This window comes from Falco punctatus, assembly GCF_963210335.1.
Source record: "Falco punctatus genome assembly, chromosome: 10".
Taxonomy (NCBI): Eukaryota; Metazoa; Chordata; class Aves; order Falconiformes; family Falconidae; genus Falco; species Falco punctatus.
The window spans coordinates 24,153,125-24,176,855 of NC_137590.1; the positions used below are offsets into that span (position 1 = coordinate 24,153,125).

Below are 23,731 nucleotides of genomic sequence, written 5' to 3' on the forward strand. Positions count from 1 at the left end.
TTCTACATTCTATTCCTGTTGGTCTTTACTATTCATCTTATCTTTTCTTTTCTTTCCTCCATGCTATGTTTTAGGAAGGACAGCACAAGGAGCAATCATAAGGATATAATCCTGAGAAATTTCTACAAGATTAAATATGTATTTCTTTGCTATCACAGCGGCAATCAGTCTGGCAGCATTGCATCACATTCGTCTCATAAGGAGTCATTCTCTTCTGACATTTAAATAGTGTATGACTAAACAGCAGCTGCTAGTAGAAAGAAATGGTTGAATCAAGGGATGTTATTTGCTAACTTAAACGTCCTTTCCTTTTTACCCGTATCACCCTACTAGAGTGTCCAAGCGCAGGGTAAACTAGTGATTTTCTGCATAACTCATACCACCTCTAGTTACAGGAGAAACGTTTAGAGCTTGCTAATTCAGTACATCTAGTAGCCGAGTTTCAGCAAACTGAAGTTTAACATGCTATGTAAAAGGTATAAATTATGTTTCCAAGACAGCTCCAGGCACTGCCTTGTTTGGAGTTGCTTACCAAGCGACTATGTTTCTCCAAACAAACTAATGTGCAGAAGGGTAAAGGGCAGTGAAGGTAATTATTGGAAGGAAATCTCTCCCTAGGTCAGAAAAGAATAATTAAGCTTGTGCATGTTAAATCACATAGGGGAAGTGAACACTGAAGCAATAGAGTGTGAGTGATGGCAAGACCTATCTACAATCTTCCTGAAAGGAAATTAAGGCAGGGGGTAATCTAAAGCAGGATTGTTTAGGCAACACGAAGGCAGTATCCCCAAACTTCATTCACAGTTCTTTGTATAGATGTACATGTTCTCCCTACACTTACACGCATATAACCCCCCCTCAGAGGAGAAAACATTCAGTAACCCAGTAATTAAATGAGTGTGCTGAAACCTAAAGCAGTTAAACAGCATTCTGCAAGCCTGGATCCAACATAGTTTACTTATTGCTCATTAATCTCTCCACAGATAGTATCTTTCAACAGATAAAAAAGCTTAAAATATGACAAATATTTTCACCGTTTAAGGTGTCTCTTGTGCTTCGACTGCCACAGTGTTTTGGAAATTGCCTTGTCTAAACGAATGCACCATGGGAACAGTGTGATGAGTTTCTACTCCTTCCTCAAAAGCCTTGGGCTATTCTGTGAAAACTTAATGCAAGTAATTTGCACAACCCTGAAAAGCCAGTGAAGAAAAGCTGCAACAGAATGTTCCCCTTCTGAGTTGCATATCGGGGGGGAAAGAACCTTTCTGAGTCTCCAGCAACGCACTGTTGCTGCTGGGAAGATGGCAGCAGAGGAGGGGTTGTCTGCGTTTTTAATTGCACACACTCTTGGATGTTATCTGCTGAAGCTTGGTTGATCTGCACATATCCTCTGGTGATATACTATGTGCTAACTGCTTTAAAATATAAAGCAACTACCAAGCAATACTCCATGTTTCTAACATCCTATGCCCTTCAGGGAGATCTAAACCAAAAAGAGCCTATTTTGTTACAACAGGTTAAGGAGCAATCCCACTTAAGGCCATGCTTGTGCATTTGAGTTCCTAAAGCGGAGAAGCAACATGTATAACATAGACAGGCCTTAAGGCTTTCCCAATAATTTTGCAGATATGAATTGTTAAAGAGATCTGCTATCAGCCTCAAAGGAAGCATTCACTAGCACTGCTCTGCTTCAAGAACCCTTCTGCCTCCTTTATCAAATCTTAAAACTTTGTAACTTGTCTCTTAACCCTTTTAGCAAAGCCCTTAGACTAACTTTCAGAGCTGGATATCTCTACATACCAAGAGATTTCCATCAATGTATAACAGAGCTAAGCAGGTGGTGTTTGGGCAGGAAACCGCACCACTATCATACACAAGGTTTGCACTGCAATGTAAGCACAGTCAGGGCTCAAACCGTGCAGCAGGGTGCTGCTACTCAATGTTTCTTCTCCTTTTAAATCAGAGATGCAAAGGACTTCCGTAACACTGGAAACGGTCATACGCAAAAATACCTCTGCATTTTCACTGTTGATTCACATTGTGATTCATCTGTTCTCCTAAAATCAGAATTTATTTTTTTTTTTAAGAATTTAAGTTTAAGAAGGGCACCAACAATTAAAAGCTACTTAGTACATGGGATGAGTGACTGCACCACTATCTACTTCTCTTCCTTTTTCTCTGTAACAGCATAATGCAACTAGTGTTATCACCTTTTCAAAGAAGCAGGTTTTTTCCAAAAACATACATGCATCAGAAACACACTGTGGAACTCTCAGCTTCCCCAGTACCTCTGAGGTGTGAAAAACCACCCAGGGACTGGTTGAGCAGGAGTCATCAATGAAACTCCTATGTTCAACTAGTGCCTGTTGAAGGGAAGTACTCTGGAACAGGAATAACGCCTCAGCGGTGCCATCAGTCCTGAATGCTGTGACACACGAACAGGGCAGTAAAATAGGCGTGAGGTGTCACTTTAAAAAAGTCAGCTAAAATTCAGAACAGTACCTGTTCCTTGTGCAGCCATTCCACAGATCCAGCTCCATGCAGGTGACTCTATACCCATTTTTGCCGTGACTAATATTTACTACTTCAAGACTGTAGAAAAAAAGATCAAAGTCCAGCTGTACTCTCAACAAATGCGGGGTACTCCAGTGAGTGTAACATGATTTTATCAGACATAGTAAAACAGACACCCCCACAACTTTGCACAGTGTTGTATAGAACAGCTCCAAACCAGAAGGGCAAGAGGAACCTCTGGCAGTATGTGTATTCTGGCCAAGCAGGCTGTCGGACTGTACAGGCACGACATCCAAGTCCCAAGCGGTCAAGCACACATCTCACAGTCACTAGGCAACAAAGCACGCGAACTAAACCTTGCCCTTCCATGCCGTGGGACATTTATAACTACATATTCTCCACCAGCATAACTGAAGTTCATCGAAGATTTCATATTGCCATGGTATGGCATAAATTCTCAACTTGGTGATTACTTGCACATTACATTCCTTATGGTTTGAAGCATTTGTTTCTATTACATTTATTACAGTAATAATGGCCAAAAAAATTATTAGCCTGGCATGGACATTAAGACAGCAAACAGTCCAAGATCAAACTGCACAAAGCTCCCCAGCCATCCCAAATACCTTACACAGAAAAGCCCAAAGGGCCTCAGCGGCTCCATACAAACAAGCCCTCAGCTGTGTCTCCTGCCAGGCACTGGCAGGACAGACATGGAACTGTCCCTGTCTGCTCCGGCAAAGGACAAACTGGTAGGCAGAGCAACTTGCACAGCAAAGGATTCTACAAGATCAATCTGACCCTTTTATAGTAGAATAAATCAGACCAGACACCAAATCCACTGAAAAATGGTACAAAGGAGGAATATTTTTTATGTTTATTCCATTATTCTCTGTTCCTGACAGCATTGAATCAACTGAGACCAGGTGATGCATTTTGCTTGAAGGGGGAATATATTTGGCAAGATAAATATCCAGGGTATCTAGAAATATGCATCAATCTGATGCGTGTTACAGAATTTCTCCTACTGACATAGTTACTTATTAAGGGGAAAAAATATCATCTTATGTGAGTGAAGAGACAATGACAGTGGAAACACTCCTACTCCTAAGCAGGATTTATGATATATTGTCATGTAAACAATAGCCTTCGCTTTTGAACATGTTGTAGATTTGACTGGTATAATTACTGAGGACAGTTGAAAGATTGGTTTTTTTATGGAGGAAAAACTGGCGTTGCTGCACAATTGCAGAGGCTTCTGCTGAAATAATAAACAACTGCCATTTATTATGTTCAAAATAGATCAAAACCCTGCTTAAAACTCCTAAACATCAAGATAATGATTGTTTTTGGTCTTTGCAAGAAACAGGTTAAAAAAAGCTCACACATGTAAACAAGCTAGTTGAAATTTTTGAAAACTAGATGTCAAGCAAGAGCAAGTCAATTCTAAAAAATGACTGACCTGAATATTGAAGAGATTTAATGCCTCCACTAAATACTTAGCACAGAGCCAGCAGATTTGCCCTTGAATTTGCTACACCTAGCAAGACTCACACTAGTTCTGTAAAATATTAACAGTTTGGTCAATATTAGCACATACATTTATTTATTTAAATAAAAAAAAAAACCACACACACACACAGAAAAAACAAGTGTTAAAACCAACAGCAGTAAAAAAACATACCAAAAGGTAGAAGCCTGTCCAGGTCCAATCCACCAGCAACTATGTTCTCAGGGCAGGGCCCCTTACACAGGACCATATGCTTGTCTGTGCCCAGCTCAGCTTTCCCCCCTCTAATTCCATGAAGGCCACCAAGACCCCAAGGAAACACAGCAGGGTAAGCATTTAGCGCTTCAGGAGGGCAGCCGCTTGAGTGAAACTGCAACTGAGAGATGAAGGAGTTGTTCGTAGATTGCTGCTGGTGACAGCTTTGCAGAATTTCCCTTACAGAATGTGTAGGTCTGGGCCTAAATGCATCCATCTTCCAAGCCACGCGGGGCTCCCTTCAGTAGGTTCAAGGGCTCCCAACCTGCAGCAGCAGCTCAGAGAACTGCTGAGAGCGCTACAAGCATGTTTCCCAGTCTGGAAAACCTTGCCCAGACCCACCAGTTCCACCTAGCAAAGAACACCAGGCAGGTTTCTGCACAGAAAAACACTCTGCCCCAAAGAAGAGGCCTGTGCACCAAAGTCACAGGTTTCATTGTCCCTTCGCTTTCCCAGATAAACCAACTACATCCACTACTGACCAGAATCAGCATTTAGAAAAACAGCAAGGAGACTTCTGAAGTAAGAGTTATCTTTAAAAAACATTAAGAAATGGAATTCTTAAAAGGATAGCCAGGACATCCCTTACATGACATTTTAGTTAACAAAGAAATGACTGAAGCTAGGCACCACCAAGTCCTTTTAACAGACATGGAGCAGCAAGCTTCCCCAAAAGTCCTCTCCCAACTCCCACCATCTCCTTCAAGGCGGTGCTGCAATGGGAGCAAACCATCCCTGCTTTCCTGCCACAACCACAAAGCCCTGAGTGCAGGGAAAAACTCTCACTTCCCAAGCTAACACACCGTGGTGTCCTGTTTGGATGACCGGGAACAATTTGCTCCCATTTTGTGCTCTGAAAGGGGAAGTAAGGGGCATAGGAGGAGACAGACCTCAAGGCACATTCCAGCGGGACCCTTGCCCCTGCGCTCACATCTTCCGCACCTACTGAACACCAAATACCAACCCACCACAGCGCCCGAACTGTTCAGAAAACGAAACACTTAACATCACATATTGGAAAGAACTAAAGGCAACCATGGTGAGCTCTACTGCATGGTCACATTGTTAATACTGCAGTGCCAAAATGGCTTTGCTCTACGGCTGGGGTTCCAGTCCCATGGCAAAACACAGCACCATGCAAAGTACACCACCTTCAGCAAGAGCATTTTAATGGCTCACAGCAAACCTTGTGGCTAGTTTATGGATCTACCATGAAGTCTGAAGCCCCCAGCCCTCTGCACTTACAGCCCCCTACACCACTTGCAAAGACGGGAATGAAATATTCCATATGTTTCCTTTGTCAGTGACATGCCTATTGAAAGCACAGCCACGCCGCTCTCCCCGCTGGGGCGCTGGGTCAGGCTATTCATCTGTAACCATGCAGATGTCAAGAAGGTAATGGGAAAACTTGCAAACAAAAACACATTTTCACAGAACAAGGTTATAAAATACACAACTACATTTGCAGCATTATTAAGCTAAATTAAACAGGTTTAGGCCTCCCCTGCATACCTCTGAAATTGCACATCCATTATGATTCACTGCTAATTGTGTACCATTTAAAAGTCCAAACACATTTGTTCAAAAACTTTAGGGTGAAAAAAAGTCCTTGCAAGACCTAGCATTCCTCCAGGATTGGTTGGGGAGAGACAAGGAGGAGGGGTACTCTGCTTAAAAAAAAAAAAAAGTCTTTGTATTTTAGGAAGAAAACACTCAGCTGAGAGCTGCAAGAACAGCTGTTTACTTTCTGAGGGCCTGACTTCTCAGGGTGCTCTGCAGAGTGCTCTCAACTTCACCTGACTTGGGATTCTTCTCCATCTTCTCCTCAAGAGAAAAGTAAAATCTCTTTTTTTTTTTTCTGCCCCAAAGACAACACCTTCTGCATAATTTGTATCCCTTCTTCCAGACCACACTGATGGTTTGAGGCTCCTCCTGCATTTTTAGCATAAAGTTTAAAGGAATTAGTTACTGTATTTTTAAAAAAGTGATTAAGAGCTCTTCAGAGGTAGGAAAACTATTGCAAAACTTAAGAAAACAATTAACTTTAGTATTTTCTTAACTTCAGCTCAAAAAATACACAAAGTTTCAGACTCAAAACTTGCTTCAGTTGTATCTTCACCATGCTAAAATCTCAAGGCTGAGTTGTCAAAAAATCACCAACCTTTGTCTGAACTACCTACACGTAACTAAAACAAGACATTTAATTACACCTGTATTTATCAACTAGATTTGAACAACGTCAACAACAAAAATACCCAACACTGATGCACACTGGGCATCATATTTCAGCAACAGACCTTACATGTCTTAATCTCATGTTATACCAACAAACATCTGGCTACATTTAAAACTGCTATCACTTAGGACACAAGAGAAACCTTTTTCAATAGTGAAACAAGTATCGCTCTTATCTTCCACATGCTCATTATTTTACACGTTTCCTTACTGAATTGTATGTCAAACCAAAATGCAAAAAGCACACAAGGAAAGCCTAAGGAGTTTATTTTTCTTTCTGTCATGCTGTGAAGACCACTCTTCTCTTGAGAGGACATCAAATTAAACAAGGTCTATTGAATAATATGCTTTTTAATAATAGGTTAAAAAAAATTAATGTCCAAAGTTTAGCCAACAGTTTCACTAACTCCAAAACACATTGTATGAAACACCACCTAAGAAAAATACAACTTGCCTGTAACTCAGTAAGTATAAACAGCAGATACAAAAACACACCAGGAAAATGAGGCTAACAAAAATTCATGAAGTGATATTCTCACTTCCCAAAAACAAACACATCCCTCACAGATGTCAGACCCCAGTCCACCTGAGAATATTTATCGATATCACCTGTTCATAATTCGCTATCTGTTTTTAAAACATGTTACCATACTCACTGACATGATGTATAATGCCATCAGTTAGCTGTAATATCTTCCAAAGCAACAATAGTTTCAGAGACCTATTTTAAACTGTTATTTTTGAGAGTGCTATGGTCCTCTCTGTTGTTTTGTAAAAGATGTATATCATTTAATAATGTAAGTTGACTGGCTATATGCAGAATGTGCTTTCAAATTCAGAGTGAAGCTGAAATACAGATTTCCCCTAATCTTTCGGCAACAGTAACATGTTTCTGGGAAGTGGAAAGTTCTGACCTTGTCACAATCCTGTAACAGTTAAATCATTCAACAACAAAATAAAACTGATTCTGCTATTTCAACTATGTATTTTAAAATAAATGACATACTATTTGAGAATACTGGGAACTTTCAACTTCAGTGAAACTCACTGACAGCTGCAGTAACTCAGCACTTTAAAAAAAAAAAAAAAAATGAAGCAAAAAGGTCAACCGTTTTGCCAGGTAGATCACATGCCATTTCTGCGTGATTTAATTACACTTTCCAGGCACCCATACATCTAATGCTAGATGTTTCCCATTTGGACATACCAGCTTTATTTGGAACACAAAATTGAATACATCTGGGCTCGATCCTCAAACAAAGGCTTTCAAACACGCTTATAGGGAGGACAGTATCTATATAGTAACACCAAGATACTCCTCTCCTCTGCGTGAGCTATTGCGACGCCCATCGCTGCATGCAATCCTACATCAACTGAGCTGGTTGCCAGTCTTTCAGCAAAGGAAATACCAACAGCCACCTCCACATTTCCAGAAGGGTTGTGCTGGGCAAGCTGGCAGTGGGAGAGCATTAAGAACCAACATCACGTGACCAGAAAACTCTTTTCAAACTGAAGTTTGAGAACATCTTATCAGAGAACTGCAGCGGGACCTGAAAGGGAGGTCTGAAAAAAAAAAAAACTACAGACGAATATTTCCCTGTAACAAAATCCTAGGTCACCGCTGCAGCAGATGGTGAGTCTACCAGGTGGGGAGGATGGCCAGGGACCTCTAACCCATGAAAAGCTGTTGACTCCTCTTTTAGCAAAGGTCTCATAACATTTAAATATCTGCTGCCCTTATTTACAGGTTTCTTCCAATAGGGATGTCTTCTCTTATCCTCTCTTATGTACTCTCTCCCACCTTTGTCTCCTATTTCTAGGATCATACAGATCTCTCTTAACTCTTCCTCGAGCTATTTTTGACTTTCTGCTTCTTCCGTAAAGAACCCCAAAACCACAACTTGGCAGCACAGAGCTGCTGCCTGAGACACATTCATCCCTTAATAGAGTAACTGCTGGCCATGAAGTCCCATGCGGCCACACTGAAACTAACCAGCCCCATCCATTTCACTCCCTTGTTTGCAAAACAAGGAGGCAAGCAAACCTGAGTTGCTGGCAAATCCTCCAAAACGTAAACACATCAACTCCTGCCCATTCCCAACAAGAGGACCATCTTTAGGAACAAGCTTCTAGGAGAAGTGTGAGAGTGACCGAGAGGAGGGTCTCTGACACTCAAAGGCGCTCCTGGAGCCCCGCAGCTCCCATGCTCTCTAAAATGAGGTATGGGTGCTCAGCCCTTCTGAAATCTAGGCCAGTAATTTTCTCTGGGTAAATAAGAGCTTGTGTTCTGCAAAAATTGCTAGCTTAGATGTAGAATACAAAACAAATAAAGATCCTTGCGGAGGAGGTTACTTTGGGGTTTGTTTTGTTTTTCAGTCATTATATTACAGTTTCCATATTTTCCATCTCAAGCAGATAGTTACTAGTAAATTCCTCTCAAGAACTGAAAAGGTAATTATTTACTAGCATAAACTTGCTTACACCGAAGTCCAACTTCTCTCCACGCTGCAGGCCTTACCTTAGTATTTACTCCCCCAAGTCACACTTAGGAGCCTCTGCCAGTAAGCATCAAATCAGAAATGACATATTGCTGATACAAGCAAGCTCAACGTACAAAATAAATGCCAAATACCTGACAAGTTACATGCTATGGCAGGGCACTGGGATTTTTGGGGGGAGGAGTAAAAGGTAAAGAGGCTAACACCAAATCTGCTGCCAACAAACAACATGAAAAGGGTAAAAAATACTTAAACTTTGAAACAACAACAACTTTACTTTCCTGCACACTGCCTAAGAGCATCTACTTTTTTTAGAAGACCGACATGCAAATCAGCCAGTTTAATCATGAAGGCTCTGGAGAATCCTCAGGTGAAATCTGCTGGACAGACTTGCCACTGGAGCCACCGGGCTCTGGTCCAGTCACCAGGTGCTGGATGCTGCACCAAACTCAAATCCCCCTCTTGGTGCATGGGATTTCACAGGCCTGGACAAATTTATAGCCATTTCTGCCAACTAGTAGAAATATTCATATTAAAATGACATGCCCATGCCTTTCTAAAAGAAGTATGGAAAGCATGCTTTTAGAAAGACAGAATAAGCCTTCTAATACTTGCCATCACTTCACCAGCATGTGGCATAGACAAGTGAGAAACTGAACCGTGTAACTGTAAAACCTTCAAACCCCTAATTAGATAAGGCTTTTCTATCTCAGGAGGACTGCAATTACGCTACATTTTCCAGACTCAGGGTCATGTCTGGACATCTTTACTTTTCACCATAATAACTCTGCTAGACAGCATTCATAAAACCTCAGCCAGGTCCTTACTGTGCTTATCTGACCGTAGTTGGATGCTAAATATCTACGTGTTCATACTGGACGTATTAGAAGAAGACATCTCAGATCTACCTACTGCGTTTCATCACCACTCTAGAGAAAATAAAAATACCAGATGAAAAGACAAAAAAATGTGCAAGCTCTGCTGAATCCAAACAGAACCGTATCATTTTGCTGTTTTCACACAAATGAAGCAAGACATCAACTCAAACGTGAGACAGCATAGCTACACTTCCAGATAGGACGCATACTGAAAAAAAGATCATCAGCTCTCTGCAATTGCTACAGCAACCTGTGGTGGTATGAAACAAGTAAAAAAAGAATCCTTCTCAACCGCCACATCTTGATCTTATAAAGCTAGTGCATAACACAGCATACCGAAAGGCAGCCAGTATTAGGTTAAAGGCATAATAAAAACCAAAAGACCAAGGTGACCATTTCATCCTGATGGCCTATCCTCTAGGGCAGCTGGGCCTCACAAGCCCTCCTTTCACAAGGAAAGCAAAATTAAAGAAAGGGACTGTTACCATTCCCTCAGAATACAAGCAAGAAGCACTAGAAGGAAAATTATCTGTACTGTTTGTGTATTTCAAGTGCCCAAAATATAACAGCAGGCACTGAGAAGAGATTACATTCCTCATGGTTCTCAGGCAAGCCCCTCAACCAGCTAGGCCCACGTAAGATGCCTGCAAAGTCATTATGTAGAATTATCTGCTTTTCGTCTCCTGTACAAGACTAACAGAAGTATTAAACACCCGAAACCAGAATCTGAGTTCAAAAGCTGACATCCATGAGAAACAGAAGTACAAGTATGCCCTACCACAACATTCTTCCAGTAACATGGATGTTTTCTAGCATACAGCACATGAAATATCATAGCAGAGATCAGGAGCATACTTCATTGATTAAAAAACCCAAACACACAACACTTTCAAATTCTTGCATAGGCACCTCAACTTGCTAGACAACAGTTATTTTGCAACAAAGCAAAATCACAACCTTCATAAACAGAAAAACAGGCAGCTGGTAATTAAGAGTTACATAAACACCTACCTAAATTATACAGAACAAATGGCCGCCTACAGTAAAAGCATAAAGTAATTATCCCTGGTCATGTCCTCCTGACTCCCTCCGAGTTCCTTCCCATCCATCCCATCCCCTCCCCTCCAGCCCCTCAGAGTCTGGATCTAGGGCTGCCACCCCTCTCTTTTCTGAGCACTTGTAGATCTCCCAAAAATCTCTTCACCAGCATGACTGCGGTTGGGACAACGTACTCACCTTTCTTTATTCAAATTCCATCTCTCAAAGCGCACTGATGACTCAAAAGTAATGAGCAGATACTCTGCCTACTCTGCCTTTCCAAGCTGCTCGGTCTGATGCAACTACGCTCACGTGACCACAATGTACTTAGGTAACCACATAACCCCCTTGCTATGACCCCTGTCCTTCTCCCCCTGCACCCCAACACCATGGTTATAATGCATTTAGCCAGGTATGAATGCAGCAGAGTGTCTATTCAATGTATGTTCCATACAAACAATCTGTTGTGTTTGGAGGAGCTTTATAACCTCCGCAATAAGCGAGGAATGAGCAGCAGATCAGCCAACAGCTGAAGAAAGGGAAGTAAGAAAAAAGAGGAATCTGAAAGGATATGCTTTTGAGGCTCTACAGAAATCACTGCCTGACCATTCATGACAGCCCAAGAAACATGGCTGTATTTTAAAAGTACAGTACACCTTGGAAGCCACGTTAAATTATTAACATTTATACAAAGAAATCAAGACTGCAGGAAAAGAGAAGCAGTAAAAACTAAATACCAACCCCCTGCTGCGGCCCTCCACTGCCTTGAAACTCATGCACTGCCAACTTGGGTTAATTGCGAGCAACTTTTCTTCAGTTGCTCTCTCCTGGCCACTTGTTCTCTTTCACTCTTTCAGCCATGTCTACACTATGGACTCTCTGCTGCTACAGCTATAATCAAAAAAAGCCCTGTAGCAATGCTAAAAGAGATTTCCCGGCATCATTATGCTGCCTGATCCAAAACATAGAAAAGCTTTCTTCTCTTCATGTAGCTGTTTTGCCATGACATAACTGTGTCAGCTGGGGGTGTGTATGTGTGTATGTATGTATGTGTGTGATCTTATTTTCTTCTTTTTTTTTTTTTTTTTTCTTCTCCTTCCACACAAGCCAACTCAGCTTCTCTGGCAAAAGTATACATTGACCAGCCCAAGCAGGTCAGAAATTAGGTTTTTATTGCCTGGAAAACTGTTTTCTACATACCCTAAACTTCTGGTGGCCACACTACTACCGAAGCTATTCAAGCACAAGTGCCAAGAAATCACCTGTTTTTTCACTTCTTCGAAAAAGGAAACAGGAACAAAACACAAATGGGGACCAGGAGTAACCTTCAGTGCCACAGAACAAGACCGCCAGGAAGTTTCTGCTCAAGTTTAAAGAGCATAAAACCAACACTGACACAAACTCATCCCAAAACATGCCAAAATGTGCGCAGATCTCCTCTCACTTTTGCTGTAAGCATTAAGTCGGCTTTGGGCAATTTACCTGAACAATAAGAAGGAACTTACAAACTGAAACTCTTTGGCAACCTTATCTCTAATGGGTGTTGGCTAGGACGACTTGTACCCATTAGACGAGTGCCATGTTGCAGACACGCAGGGATGTACCGAGCCCATTTTACAAGACAGCCAGACAACATAAGCAACCATAAAACCTTGCACTTAAATGCAGCTTTTGCCAGATAGGCTTCAAGTACTTTATGAAACTAGGTAACTTGTAACTTCCCTGTTTTATCTGTGGAGGAAAGAGCAGACAGTTTACCAGCGAGTCCAAAGCTTCAGGGCGGCAGCTCCTGCCTCCTTACCCCACTCACAAAACACCGTTTCTGCCACAGAAAAACCACCACGCCATATGAGCACAAAAAGGAACAAAACATTTAAGCGCAGGTAACAACTGAGACCTGTAACTTTTGCCATTCATGAAGCACTACACAAGCAAAAGGCCCAGTAACCTTTCTCCACCCAGCCTGAACAATTAAAAGAAAAAAAACAGTCCGAACAGGTAGGAGAAATTGGAAACCTGCTCAGTAAACAAAACCTTCAGTAACTAAGAATCAGACTCCCTTTGCATATTAAGTAAGGAGAGGCAAAGAGGGGAGGAGAAAAAAAAAAAGTGACATTTTCGAAGGCACAGAACACTACAGTATTTTGACAACGCAGCAGTTCAGTACCGATTTGACACCACGCGCCCTAATTTGCTGTAGCGCGCTCTGCATTATATGTTGTAAACGCAGTGAAGCTTTAGTAATAGTAGACCTGACCACTGGCCCATACAAAACCTCGCTCCAGCCTCTGAAATCTTTGCTGAGAAGCGGGGCAAGACTGACAGGTTTTATTGTGAAACTTAACAGGTTTGTGGATTAGCAAAGCTACCATATTGAAAGCTGCAAATCCCTCTTCGGTCATGTCTCTACAGAACAGAGTGCTCATTCCTCAATTAAAATTTTATTATTAAAGTTGCCAAAACTCAACGCAAGATCCACCAGTTTGTGCCTGCTTTACAATATCATCACAGGACACCGGAGAAAGTGTTTTACGAGTTTGTATTTTCCTCCATCCACAAGCAAAACTTGACAAAACTCCCGAGGCTTGTTTATGCTGGTGGTTGGGTTTTTTTTTTTTTTCCCCCAAGGCTCAGCTGTGCATACTGAGAGATTTTCTAGAAGCGAAGGCATCCTTACTGAGCTGGATTTAGGCATGCTGCGGACTGGAAACGCGTTGATTTTGGGAGAGGCTGGGCTGCCCTGGGCAGCGGTTAGCGCAGGGGAAGGCGCTGCAGGGGAGCACAGCGGGCACGGCGCACACACGTGCGGGCAGCGCTGCCCCCCCCCCGCCCCGGGACCGGCCCGCACCCACCCGGCTTCCCCCCCGCAGGACCCGCCGCTCCCCCGGCTCGCTCTCCCGGCCTGTTCAATCTCCGAGCACGACCGCGCCGGGGCCTCGCCGGGGTCCGCCCGACCCGCTCACCTCCGCACAGCCCCCCACCTCCCCCCCAGGAGCTCCCGGGCCGGGCCGCCTCGCGGGGCTCCGAGAAGCGGGCCGGCGGCCAGGGCCCCCGCCGCCCTCACCTGCCCCCGCGGGGCCGGGCCCTGCCTGAGGCCCGCCGGGCCCCGACGCGGCTCACAGGCCGCCCCCCGCGGGCCAGCCCGGCGGGGAGCCCGGCGGCCCCGGGGGCGGCCGCGTTGCGCCCGCAGCAGCGACAACCACACAACCGCGCAATTACGGGGGGGGGGGGGGGGGGGGGGGGGTGTCTTAAATAAAAAGGGGACAAAGCACCCGGCCCCACCGCGGCTACCTGCCCGCCCCGGTCCCGGCCCGACTCACAAGGCGTGCGTGAAGGCGCTGAGTCCCGGGGGCACGGCGGCCAGCCCCCGCCCGGAGCAGTCCACGCCGCGGTCGCCGTCGCAGCTGCAGGAGGCCGGGCAGGGCGGAGGGGACGCTCCGCCGCTGGGCCCGGCCCAGCTCCCCAGGCCCCAGGCGACGAGGCCGAGCAGAGCGAGGCACCGCATCGCCGGCCCCCGCCGACCGCCGGCCAGCCTCCCCCGGCTCGGCCTGCCGCTCTCCGCCGGCGCCCTCCGCGCACCGAGCCCCCCCCTCCGCCTCCACCAGCTGGCAGAAAAAAATATATAAAAAAGCGGTAATAACAACAAAAAATAAAATCGCGCCTCCGGCCGGCGCGGCGCGGCCCTGGGGCTGCCTCAGCGGCGCGCCCGGGAAGCGAGCCCTCCGCCGCCCGCACGCCCCATCCAACGCCCGCAGCGCCCGTTGCCGCCGCTCATCTCAGCCCAGCAGGTACCGCGCGGGGGCGGCCATGGCCGGCTCGCCGCGCCGCTGCCGGCGGGTGGCGGTGCCCCGGGAGGCGCCGTGCGCCCCGGCCCCTGCGGCTGCCTGCGGCGGGGCTGCCCTGGGCGCCCGCCCGCCCCTCCCGGCCCTCGGTCGCTGCGAGCCGCGGCAGCGGCTGCTCTGCGCCCAGCGCAGAGGTGCATATGCTAATGAGGCGGCCGCGGCCGCACCCCTATTGGCGCAGAGCGCGCGCGGGGCTGGTAAACATGCAAAGCAGAGCGCGGCCGCAGCCAATGGGCGCGGGGGGCGGGGCTGCCCGCCGGCGAGGACCGCCCGCTGCCCGCGCTCCCCCGCCGGGGCTGCCCGCGCCCCCCTGGACCCCCCGGGGCCTCCAACGGGCGCCCGTCAGGGGGCTCGTCGTTACCGAAACAGGACCGAACGGGCAGGTGCGCCGCGGGGCCGGGCCGGGCCGTGAGGGCAGCGCCGGGCCCCGCCGCCCCAGGACCCCGTTTGCCAGCCCGACCTCCCCCGCGGCGGGGGCCACAGCCGCCAAACCCCCGTGCGCACCGCTCCCGGGACTCGCAGCGAGGGGACAAAGGCAGCAGCCGGCGCCTGTGCGAGTCCAGTGCAAGCGGACCCCGGCCGGCACCGCACGTCCATCTTCACGGTGCCACAGCATCCCTCTTCCCCATGGACCCTGCATGCTTCACGCCCGTTGCCGAGGCACTGACTGCACCACGGAATCGTTTCAAAACCGTTTTACTATTAAAGAACCGATTCCCTGTCGTGCAAAACACCACCGGTGGCATCTGCCTTTTACCAGACCTATATATCACAACCAAACTTGTGCCATCAGCCAGCCTGTGTCCTCTTTTCCTTACTACCTTAACAAAAAAAAAAAAAAAAAAAAAAAAAAACAAACCACCAAAAAAAGCCCCACACCAACCAACCACCCTGGTTACGACCCTCCATCACTGTCCGCGCCGCTTTTCTCTTTTTTTTTTTAATGCTTTCTTTTGGATGCTGCTGACCTGCTGCCACCACCAAGAATGAGCCTGCTACATGTTCAGCTCGGCTCACACACACCTCATGCTCCATGCAACCACCATATCTTACTGGGGATGCCACAGCAGCACTGGGGTAACACCATTTGGGACCTCTCACTGTTGACTCCCTCCAGTCCAGACCCTGTAACGTGCTCTGAGCCAACAGACCTGGCTGAAACAAGCATTGTGAAGGCACCAGAGCCTGCCCCCATGGCAAACACTCACACCACCTACTTTACATGTCTCGTTTGGATGCTCTGAACCTGCCTGGGGAGCTGCCTGCCCGGCTCTGCCACCAGCACGGGCCCCAGCTACAGCCTGAATGCCACTCGGGCAGGTAGCTGTGCAGCCCAACCTAAACAGTGCAGATGCCCATGGAGCCCACTGGAAACTGGCGCTTTCCTAAGCCCTTCTGCTACTACATGGATAGGTATCATTCTGTTCATTTTGTAGGTAGATGATGGAGGAGCACAGAAACAGTAAGTGACTGACAACCTGCATCCACTGTAGCGGGGAAATGGGACGAACCACAGCACCATGTGCTTCCCTGAAGCCAGGAGCAGATTTGCAATGGTGATTGAACCCCCAATCCAATGCAAGAGCAACCGTGCAAGGGTTTCACATGTCACAGCAGCACTTACTTCAAATTACTGTGATTGCATCTAAAAAATCCCAAATACCTGCACAAGCATAGCAGGTAAAACGTGTCGGGGATGAGGCATGCGTGCTGCCAGCAGACACGCAGTGAAGAGGCAGCGTTCACAGGAACCCTGGCCCGGTACCATGGCTCTGATGTACGTGCAGAACAGGCAGGAGTTGAGGGGCCCATACATTATACTTCATCTTACCAAGGACTGCTCTTCATGACACAGGCATCACACTCTACACCAGACTGAGGTCTGGGCTAATCATGCCTTCCTTGTGCTGATGAAGGGGGGGGGGAAAGAAGAAAAGGGTTGACTCAGAAGTGGTCATTTGGCGACATTTAAAAATTAGGCACGTAAATAGTGGAGACCTGAAGATTTAAACTAATCTGTGCTCAAGAAGGTAGAGTACACACTAAGGACCACAGAAATACATCAACCATGACCTTTACCTCCTGTGTTTCTCCTCATCATTTTTTCAACTGTCAATTCCCTTTTAAAATGTTAACACTACTTTACCTAGTTACTAAAAATATCCTTCTCTTCCATACTGGCAATGCTGTTCCTGATGCACTGATTCCGTATGAATGTCATCATGCATCACTGAAAAAATAAGGTCATTTTAATAACTCACTATGTGCTTGTCCTATACCTTATAAGCAGAACAAAGTTGTCACCAAAGCTGAATTGACCGACGTATGAGAAAGCTTTGCCATACTTATATAGACATATATGGTTATCTCTCATCCTTCTCCCTTGTTGATCTTGGCAGGGGAAATGCGTCAAGTCAAAACCATGTTGTTGTAACAACTGTCAGGGCCAAAGACAATGCACGTTCATGTCACTGTCTCTATGCCTGTGCTCAGGGACAGCGATGGAGGAGTAGCAACCAGAATAGCAGCAGGGAAAACAACCTAAAGAGCATTATTTTCTAGACATACTTCTCCAAAACATAACCAAACCAATCCAGCTAAGAAAAAGTGACCTTTTTTGCCCCAGCTGGCAAAGAAAAGCAGCAACACGCTTATATTCACTCTGCAGTCTCACTTCACTAACCAAAGATAATGGGAGCAGAAACAGCCTCTGGTGCCTGCATGGCGTTTGGAAGATGAATACTAGCACGGAGCATACTTTGTACTGCAATAGCAGTGACCTGCAACGCCCACAGAACTTCTCTTCTGGAAGAAAAGGACAAAAGTTTTCCAGTAAAAGCAGAACAACAAAGCACTTATTTTCATCCATTGAAACACTGGAATAGTTTAGCTTTTCCTCTCAAGCCTTGCCTGGTTTCAATCTTTCAATTTCTTTTCCAAGCATTGCTTGAGGTGTTTGATTTTGGGTTTTTTTTTCATTAGTGGAGCTATCTCAAGTCTCCATCTTCCAAACTCCTGTCCTAGGAGCAATCCACTTGCCCTTTCCATTCAGATGATACTGCTTTGCTGCTTCCAGTTAGCCCGTAACTTGTTCTGGCAAATTAACTTCAATACTTTCTTTATTGTTCTTAACCTCTGCCTCTCCCTTGCTAGCACCATTGGAGCACTGCTCTCTCCTCACCATCAACAGCCCACATTTCTCTTCTTTTTTATGCAGCCACCTGTTTGCAGGCATGTATTGGTTTTATTTTCCATTATAAGGAAAACCCTAATGTTTACTGCAAAGATGGTTTATTTACGTAATGAAGATCTACAAGCCAATGTATTTTTAAGCTGAAAAAAACTAACGGGTACATTTTATTAAGTGACCTATTTCACTAAAAATTGTACCCATGGACTTTGAAATTATTGCAGTTTAAAAATCTCGTCTGACACAATCCTCAATGCCACAAATTCCAAGAAGCATCCTCCAAAATAAGGCAGCAATCAGCTTGTTTAATTAAAAAAAAAAAATGCAAAGGAGAGAAAAATCCCGAGGTGTGCTTTGAACCAGGTGAAGGAGATGAAGATCTAACAACCAAGTCAATTAAATAAATAAATAAATGGAAGACTACTGTGGTTGAGCTGTGGAGAAACTATGCTCTGATCTTCTTTAGGGAAACTGAAAAGCACCATAAACAAGTCTACCACTGCATAAGATCTTCAGGATTTAGAACCCAATAATATGGCAGGCATTTATGAAACTTTGGTCAGGCATTTGCTGAAAAGGCATTAAGAAAACTTAAAAGACATATGGAAAACTTACAAAAAATCTGGACATTAGGGATTTCTTTCTGCTATTGCCACAAAACTATCTAGCAACATAACGGCCTCTGACAAAAGCCTGAGAAAAATCCCACTTCAAAGACACTAATTCACATTTGGATTTGATGGGAGTTTGATGTGAAAGAGCATGCAGCTTAAGACCTGAAGCACGGACACAAAAAGAAATAAGATTTAAAGTTTGGCTGGAGCAGCAGAACTCCTCAAGGCTGGAGCTGTGCCACAGGAGGATGGCAGGTGGATGAGCATGTAAAGCTCACAGTCATGATAAAAACTTTGTTCTGCTTTAAGAAATGATTAGACTTTCTAAAACAGGCAGCACACCAGTGCTGGACCAGCAACATCATAGTCAGATTTTTCTTTTACAGCATTGCTTGTGCCAATTGATGCCATGAAAGCAGCACTGATTTAATTGGCCAGAATTATGCAAATGATTAATTCTAATATTGGTCTGAATGGGGTCAGAGGTCTGGCAGAGGGAGGTAAGGACTGACCCTGATCCTTGGGATAAATGATCCTGTCCATTACTTGACACAGGCAAAACAAGTGCCAGCTCTCACCTTCAACATTGATGCTGACACTCAAAGCTAACCTGAAAAGCTAACCAACAGGATTTGCACAGAAGTTTCCATTTATACATTAGAGTAAAATGCTGTCGGTGTGTCAGCCCTGCATGGTGACCTGCTCCGTCCCCAGCATCACCACTGGTTTCACACAGGCCAAACTATTCTCGCTGAGAAAGGCTAACATGGAGAGACGGGCTCCGAGGGCAGTTTCCCTCCCTGAGGCTTGCCCAGGGCCCAACGCAGCATACATACATGAACAACAAATATATGCCATTTTGAACAGCTTATAAATTTTAATTTATCTCCGTCTAGTGATAAAAATAAGGTTTACACTCCAATAGGCTAGAGATGGATCTGAAGGATTTATCCAAAGCTTACTGTACCAAAGCATCATCAGAAAAAGCTGCTGCTGGTGCTATTTGAGCCCTATACTGCTGGGAAATTCAATCAAAACTTTGATTCCCATTCCAAGGAAATCAATGGTATGCCAGAGAAAATCATATAGAGCTGTTGCGAACAGAAAAAGAAAAAAAAAATTGGACTATCTGCATTGACAAAGAAAGTTCTGTTAAAACTTGAAGTATACTGCTTCCCAGAAAATGGGCTGAAACTTTTACTCAATTGAACTAGAATGGGAAATAACTTCAGGAAACAAGTATCAAATTAAAGAGAGAGGCTAAACCAAGTTCAGAGTTTTGTTAAGAAAATGGAAGGCAAAGATCCAGACCTTGGTATAGCAGAAACACAGAAACAATTTAAGACTTCAGAAAGTGACTGGGTTGAAAAAAATCAAGAATTATCTTGGTAGGGCCGGAAGCTTGCCCAGAAAATTACTTTGTCAATATCTACTTTACACCTCTGTAACACAAGAAACACTGATGAAGACAAGCAAGACCACTAAGATCCATAGTTTAAAAACAGCACATGGAGAGTAAAGAATTTCACAACTTAAATAAATATTGACTAAAAACAGGAGAGAAAATTAATTTTTAAAATGCTCATAATTAAATGTTACCTTTATATATAAACAATACTTAAACTTCCAATGGTATAGTGCCTTTAATATGATTTCTGTATATCGATCGCCTAGATAGTCCAATGTATTTTGCAGTCCGGCCTGGTGAATCTATCCTCGCTCAGTTATTCTGAAAGCTGCCTCTGGAACACAGTGAGCTGGGCTGTGATTAGAAAAGGGACATTACACCATACACAGCAATGAATAATGCTGAGCAGTTTATTCCAACCCCTTCAGTAAATTGGACAGAACAAAGCCAAAAGAGAGGACACCCATAGAAGAGGTGTGGGGGCATATGTGTTGCTAGTTTTTTGTTTGGTTTGGTTGGTTGGGGTTTTTCTTAGCCTAAAAGTGTCAGCTCCGCTACTGTCTAGAATTACGTCTGGAGATTCTCCAGTACTACGTATTGCCCTTGAAAGAAAAGGGTTCCCACTATAATGTAATAGCATTGCAATACACAGAAAATTACTTTTATCTTAGCACTCTAACCCAACGATCAGCTGAAAACAGGTAACTATACAGGCGTGAAAAAGCAATTTAGGGCAATATAACTAGGAAGTGAGGTTAGAGTTTAGTCCAACAGTCACGTCAATCTGTGTTCCATCTAGAAAGTTCTTGCAATAAAAGATGCTACACCAGGCTTTAATTCATATAGCACATCCTCTTCCAAAGGCAGCACGCCATTCCACCATAAGCCGGGAGTACTGCACAGAGCACCTCGAGGTTCCACAGGGGGCATCAAGCAGCAGGCACAGGGTACCTGTCCCTCAAGCATGACCCCTCCTGCTCGCTGCCAGCAGCAGGCTCTGGCAGGGATCCCAGCACCTCATGCCCTGCGACGCACCCCGGAGGGCAGGCCCTACAGGCCCCAGGGCAGGCCCCACAGGATGCAGGACAGGCTCCAGGCAGGCTACAAGCAGGCCTTGCAGGCCCCAGGGCAGGCTCCGGGCAGGCCCCAGCCAGCCCCCGCAGGCCCAGGGCAGGCTGCGGGCAGGCCCTGCAGGCCTCGCAAGCCCCAGGCAGGCCCCGCAGGGTCAGGGCAGGCCCCGCAGGCCCCAGGGCAGGTCCCACAGGCCCCCCAGCCAGGCACCAAGGCAGCCTTCTGCCTTTCCCCGCGACGAGGGTGACACGTGCCAAGCCGCAAGCGCTTCTATTTTTAAAGGTTAATTTTCTTCCATAAAACATTCATTACGAGCATGGCCCGATCCATACTTTCTACAACCGCTCCAGCATGCAGTGCTGCAAAGGCACAGCAGGCCATACCCTGGCGGGCTCCCAGGGGTGCCCGCAAGCCGGCGCCTCGCCCCCCGCCGGGCGGGGACACAGCGGGGCCGCTCCGCGCCGGGGCTGGCCGCTCACGCCGCTCACGCCGCTCCGCGGAGGGGCCGCCCGCACCCGCACCCGCTTTTTCAGCCGTTTCGGCCTGTGCCAGGGGCCGCGGGCGGCAGCGGCGGGACGGGGCGGCGGGTGGCAGCTCTCCTGCGCCCCCTGGCGGGCCGCTCCCCCCTTTCCCCGAGCTCCCCCGCACGAAACAAGAAATACACTCCCCGACGTTAACTGCTCTTCTTTCCATAAGCCCGCGAAGCGGTGACCAGCATTTAAGGCAAGACGTTATACCAGTTATTAAAACCCCCTAAACAAAGCAGCACTCTAAGGGTGAAATCTGCCCGCATAGAGGGCCAGCTTAAGGATCACGTAGCCGTAAATCCTACTTCAACCCCGGTTTGAAGAATTATAGTGGAGCCCGAGTAATGTAAAGGAGTAAACTGAACTTCGCTGACTAATTATTTGCAGAGCGTGCCCGTGATCCTAAGCTGTTTAGCAAAATATTAGTCAAGGTCCTGTGTTAGAGTGAATAACATCCTTTTGTTAAAGTTCTTTATCACGGACAACACGATGTGATACGTTACCTGTCATCAGCACCGAGTAACCCAAACACTCTGGGGAAAAAAACAAGCCCAACACAATGAGAAATACATGGGATCTTACAAGTGAACGATTAATCAACCGAATCATTTGGTAACGAAGGATTTTCAGTGCAGTACTTAGAAATGATTTCTTCTTAAGCCACAGATGTGAGAATATCCCTGACCAAAACCGTGGGGGCACACCCCCCATAGGTTCCCAGTTGGATTTTCTATTGGTATGAATTAACCCAGTAACAGCTGGGGATGTGACGTGTTGAACCAAGTCACACCCCAGACACCTCATTTTGGCACGTTCTCAAGCCCAGTTCCACCCCGTACGCAGAGCCTGGAAGGAACAGCAGCGCCGGCACAAGTTCACTAGAGCATGCCATCCTCATTGCTGTCCACCCCCTGCTCTGCACTGTTCTTTGTCCCTGAAACGCTGCAGTGGAACAAAAAAAAATTATTTTTATACATATTTTGAAGCAGTATAAACATTACTAATCCATGGGCGCCTTGGTTTCTGTAGGATTGACTTTAGATTGCCCTTTTGAAGAGCTCATACAGTTCCAAGGCAACTGACTGAACCGGCTTCAGCAGAGCCCACGTTACCGGAGCAGCTGAGGAATCCCAGCCTTATTTTAACTAGTTTGTATCTTGGAGGAAGGAAGGGAACTGCTAATTAATTAAGATTGGTCATCAAGTTGAGCTGCCAGATAATAAGCTATCTTCAAAATTCAGGGCATAAGCGTACACTAGTCATTTTAGTTCAAGTTTTGTTCTGTAGGGTGAGGTTAATGCAAAAACGGCTGCACCTGCAAAACAAACCACAAGCGCCAGAGCACTGCTGTTCACCCAGAGAATGGTCCCACTGCTAACTCACAGAAGATGCATTCTTAGCGGTCTTCTGCCAGCTGTTACCCCTTGCCTGGCCAGGCCTAACCCAAACTTGTCTTCAGTATTTTCAGAGGAGCATACATTGCAGAACAAAATCCAGACAAATAAATAAAAAAGCCACCAGTGCTTCTCCACCTTGGGTATCAGCTTGTTTGGAGGCAGGCAACTCATTTGTGGAAATATTTTTAAGATATCTTCTCCAACATCAGGTACCGAGAAGACTACCTAAAAGCTGAAAAAAAATTTTCAAGTTTTGAAATCACGGCCAAGGCTAAAGGTCACAGTACATGTTTCCGCTGTGGACGGGCTCGTGCCGACCCAGAGCTGCCACACACTCACACTGGTGCTCTCCAAAGACACTTTTGGTGGAGGGCAGCAAATGTACCAGCCCCTGATGAATCACTGTTTGGGACATATATCCACCGGCCATCATCCCAAATGTGGCATTAATGCCTAGCATGCCAGACAGAACATGGAAATTAATGTGAAAAATTTGGGGGATACCTAGGACAAAGCAACAAACCTATTTGGCCACATTTAATAGATTACAATCTTCAAAGGCACAACCAACACTAAGTAATCCTTCATCATCATAATTTTTTTTTAACTTGCCTAGTAGCATTCTGCTTATCTAATTAGGAGTTACTCTTGCTATGTCATTTGAGTATGTCCTCACATTTACCTAAACCTGTTGCTGTACATGATTAAATTGCAGCATGACCCACGTCTAACACCAGCAGCAGCTCAGATATTT

General features: G+C 45.7%; 1 protein-coding gene across 2 annotated transcripts in view; it reads right to left on the reverse strand.

Annotated features, from left to right (window-relative positions):
- Positions 1-21,103, reverse strand: part of LGR4 (leucine rich repeat containing G protein-coupled receptor 4) — an 87,643-nt gene extending 66,540 nt beyond the window's left edge. Inside the window, exon 1 of one of the 2 annotated variants that reach the window (XM_080405279.1) lies at positions 14,249-21,103. In XM_080405279.1, the coding sequence (XP_080261405.1) occupies positions 14,249-14,433 (185 nt within the window). In that variant the 5' untranslated portion in view covers positions 14,434-21,103. Of the gene's footprint in view, position 1; positions 14,177-14,248 lie in introns of those variants that run through there. The other variant, XM_080405280.1, reaches the window with a different exon arrangement.
- Positions 21,104-23,731: the final 2,628 nt, after the last annotated feature.